General features: G+C 43.7%; 1 protein-coding gene across 4 annotated transcripts in view; it reads right to left on the bottom strand.

The window, feature by feature from the left end:
- Positions 1–3802, bottom strand: part of Chfr (checkpoint with forkhead and ring finger domains) — a 38681-nt gene that overhangs the window by 19905 nt on the left and 14974 nt on the right. For all 4 annotated transcript variants that reach the window (XM_029477115.1, XM_021163669.2, XM_021163668.2 and 1 more), the window contains 3 exons: positions 1952–2111; positions 1155–1309; positions 362–524 (listed from right to left, as the gene is read on the bottom strand). In XM_029477115.1, coding sequence (XP_029332975.1) covers positions 362–524; positions 1155–1309; positions 1952–2111 — 478 coding nt within the window. The remainder of the gene's footprint in view (positions 1–361; positions 525–1154; positions 1310–1951; positions 2112–3802) is intronic.

The raw sequence follows: 3802 nt of genomic DNA, 5'->3' as shown, positions 1-3802 counted from the left end.
CGCACGCCTTTAATCCCAGCACTCGGGAGGCAGAGGCAGGCGGATTTCTGAGTTCGAGGCCAGCCTGGTCTACAAAGTGAGGTCCAGGACAGCCAGGGCTATACAGAGAAACCCTGTCTCGAAAAACCAAAAAAAATAAAAAAAGAGTCCTTCAAGGCTGCCTGTGGTTCTTAACGGTGTTCACTGCTGTTCTGGGTCCATTCAGTTCTGGCCATACTCTGGTTTGAGGAAATAAGCTAAAGGCTCTAAGGAACCTGACTTACTGAAGTCCTATAGCTGCACACCCCATAACACAGTGAAGCACAGTACTAACGTACTTCTTATCCCCAGATACCCATTTTCAGCCAGGCACAGGTCTAACCTGATGTCTGAGGATTCACTATCGACATCAGACAGCTCTAGCAGGTCCTCTGAACTCCCTTCTTCATCAGAGAAAGACCTCCTGACTTTGGGTTGCAGCATATCGTGAGTGATTTTATTCCTTGCATCCATACTTCTCACATCTTCTTCACTGCGACTTTTATCTAGACATAAAGGGCATAGCAGCAGTCACTGGCAAGGGACAGTGTTGAGGTTTTGCCTTTTACTGTCTATTGTAATGCTATGTGCTGGCCCCTAAGATTTAAGAGTCTGCACTTAGCACCTGGACCCTGCCCCCAAGTTAATTCTGATTGGTGAATAAAGATGCCAACGGCCAATAGCTGAACAATGGCAGAAGAGACATAGGCAGGGTTGAAATTTCACGGACTTGGAGAGGAAGAAAGGCAAGAAGCCACCATGGATTAAGAACATACAGGAGGGAGATAAGAGAGCTGCCATGGGCTACGTGCCAAGAGAACATGGCCCAGAGGGCTGGCCAACTAGAGTTAACAAAAGCCCAAACGGAACATAGTAAATAATAAGTGATAACTCGGGGTTATCAATGGAAAACGTAGATTCTAACAGTTCGGAGGGTAGGCAGCTGCCTCGCTGTTATGCTACCTAAGGCTGTGTGTGCCTTACATCCAGGAACATGAATGGTCTAAAGTGGGGAAGAAGCCATGCACTGGGATTTTAATACTTTTTACTACAGGACAGGACTAGAGAGATAGATGATGGCTCGGGGCACAGCTTCAGCCCCAGGTCCCTACAACAGAAAAGTTAGCGGAGCCGACCTGGGTGCTGGATAAGGTATGCTTCCACTAGGTTGTTCAGGATGTGGTTTTTGCAAATCCGTTCCACTGGACATCGGCAGGTAGGGCACAGAGATGAACGCTCCATCCAACCAGAGTAGCAAGCCGCACAAAATGTGTGCATACAAGGCTGCAAACTGGCAGAATACGAAGGAATAAAGAACACATTTCTTGACAAAATTGTCCAAAGATCTGCCACTGTGACACTCAAACAAAATCCGTTGCGGGCTGACCCAAACAGGAATGCAAGCTGGATACCCAACCATGGGCCAACTGTGGAGAATTGTATCACCTAACCTAAAAATACTTAAAGCTCATTGTTAGAAGACACAAAATAAAAAAATAGTAATAAAAAAAAAATCAGAGGTATTGCCTGTTTTCAGGGAAAACAGATCAAGCACCAAGTGTTTGGGTACTGAAAGTGGGTAGGATCTACCTCCCAAGTTTCCAAACAAAAACAAAGATAAGTTTATCCCAAAGGGAATCCTGGGAACTTCATTCTACTGTAAGTATTATGTCTTTAGCTAGGAAGTGTTTAAAACCCAGTATACTTCACACGATTCACCTACAAGGCAAAGACCAGGTTTGTTGGGTTACTCATGGCCTGTGTCAGTCAAAACCAAGAGATCACATCTCATAGATTCTGTGGCCCTGCTCTCTGGAAACCTGAGCAGATTCCAAGGCAAAGAAGATCAAAGTCTGTTTTATTTATTGTCTTCTTCACACTTGCCAAGGGAGCCAGTACTGCTGAAGCCACCCTAGGATAGGAAGCAGCACACCTCACACAATCGTGCAGAAGGTCCTGACAGATGATACAGGTTAGTGTCTCCTCCATCTTGTCTGGCTTCACAGAGGCATCTTTGACATCTTCACTTGAGGTTTGGGCATTTCCACGCTGGTCTGAAACTAATAACTGGAGGTTCGTGTCAAGTTCCCCATCTATAAGACAAAAGACAAGTCCCAATAGTCACAACCACTTAACCTGAAGACACCGACGACCTCACATTTCTATTGTCTGCCAATAGGAGGGGAAACAAAGCCACTTAAAAGACTTTTCTTGTTCTTCAGACAGGATCTCACTACATAGCCCTGGCTTTCCAGGAACTCACTGTATAGACCAGACTGCCCTAGAACTCAAGAGATCTGCCTGCCTCAGCTTCCTGAGTGCTGGATTTCAAGGCATGTGCCACCATGCCTGGCTATAAAAACTATTTTTAAAGGTCCCAAATAAGTCACATGTTCCTATGTGCCTGAATTCTGGTTTAAAAGAAGAGGTGTTGACCCATAAGACATAAGGATGACAAGTAGAAGGAGAGATCAGCTGTATAGTATTGTTATAAATGTCACTTTTGTTTAAACAAATAAATATAACCCTATGAACAAAAGGAACTGGTGGAAAAAAAACTCCAAGGTGCACTGGAAGCTTTTAAAAATGTCCTTTTGTCAGGTGGTAGTTGCGCATGTCTTTAATCCTAGCACTCAGAAGGCAGAGGCAGGTGAATCTCTGAGTTTTTGCGGTCAGCCTAGACTACAAAGTGAGTTCTAGGACAGTCAGGGCTACACAGAAACCCTGTCTTTTTTCTTTTTCTTTTTTTTTTTTTGATTTATTTATTATTTATATGTAAGTACACTGTAGCTGTCTTCAGACACACCAGTAGAGGGTGTCAGATGTTATTATGGATGGTTGTAAGCCACCATGTGATTGGTGGGATTTGAACTCAGGACGTTCAGAAGAACAGTCAGTGCTCTTAACTGCTGAGCCATTTCTTCAGCCCCCCAGAAACCCTGTCTTGAAAAAACAAAAACAAAAAACCCAAAACTTTCTTCTGATACATTTATATACATACATAAACTACTACTGCTATTATTATAATTATTACAATTTTGGGGGATTTCCTCATTCTGCCCTGATTAATCTCAAACTCATTATGTAGCTGAGAGTTACCTTAAAGATCTGATCCACCTGCTTCCATTTCCCCGAGACTGGGATTATAGGCATGCAATATCATAGCTTTAATTTATTTTTAAAAGTTGGATGTATAGGCTGGGCATGATGACACACTAGGGAGTCAGAGGCAGAGAGATCTAAGGCCAGCCTAGACTACAGAGTGAATTCTGAGACAGACAGCTAGATCTCAAACAAAACGTTGGATCTGTTACATTTTGCTTGTTGATTTGCAGGGAGGGCACAGGGATGCATTTGGAGGTGAGAGGACAACTTGCAGGACTTACCTAGTCTTTCCCCTCCACCCTGCAGGTCCTGGTGAACTGAACTCAGGTCTTCAAGGCGTAACAGCAGCTCCTTTACTCACAGAATCATCTCACTAGTCCTCCATTTTTATTTTTAATTAAAGAGATGCTTAGGGCTGGAGAACTTGTTGCTCTTTCAAAGTACCTAAGTTCAGTGCTCAGCTCATAACCACCTCTAACACTATCACCAGAGGGGGGGTGGAGGAGGAGGAGGAGAAGGAGGAGGAGAAGGAGAAGAAGGGAAGGAAGGAAGGAAGGAAGGAAGGAAGGAAGGAAGGAAGGAAGGAAAGAAAGAAAGAAAGAAAGAAAGAAAGAAAGAAAGAAAGAAAGAAAGAAAGAAAGAAAGAAGGAAAGAAAGAAAGAAAGAAAGAAAAGCAGCC

The sequence above is a fragment of the Mus caroli genome, chromosome 5 (genome assembly GCF_900094665.2).
Source record: "Mus caroli chromosome 5, CAROLI_EIJ_v1.1, whole genome shotgun sequence".
In the NCBI taxonomy this organism is placed as follows: domain Eukaryota; kingdom Metazoa; phylum Chordata; class Mammalia; order Rodentia; family Muridae; genus Mus; species Mus caroli.
This window is presented reverse-complemented; position numbering and strand designations above follow the sequence as displayed.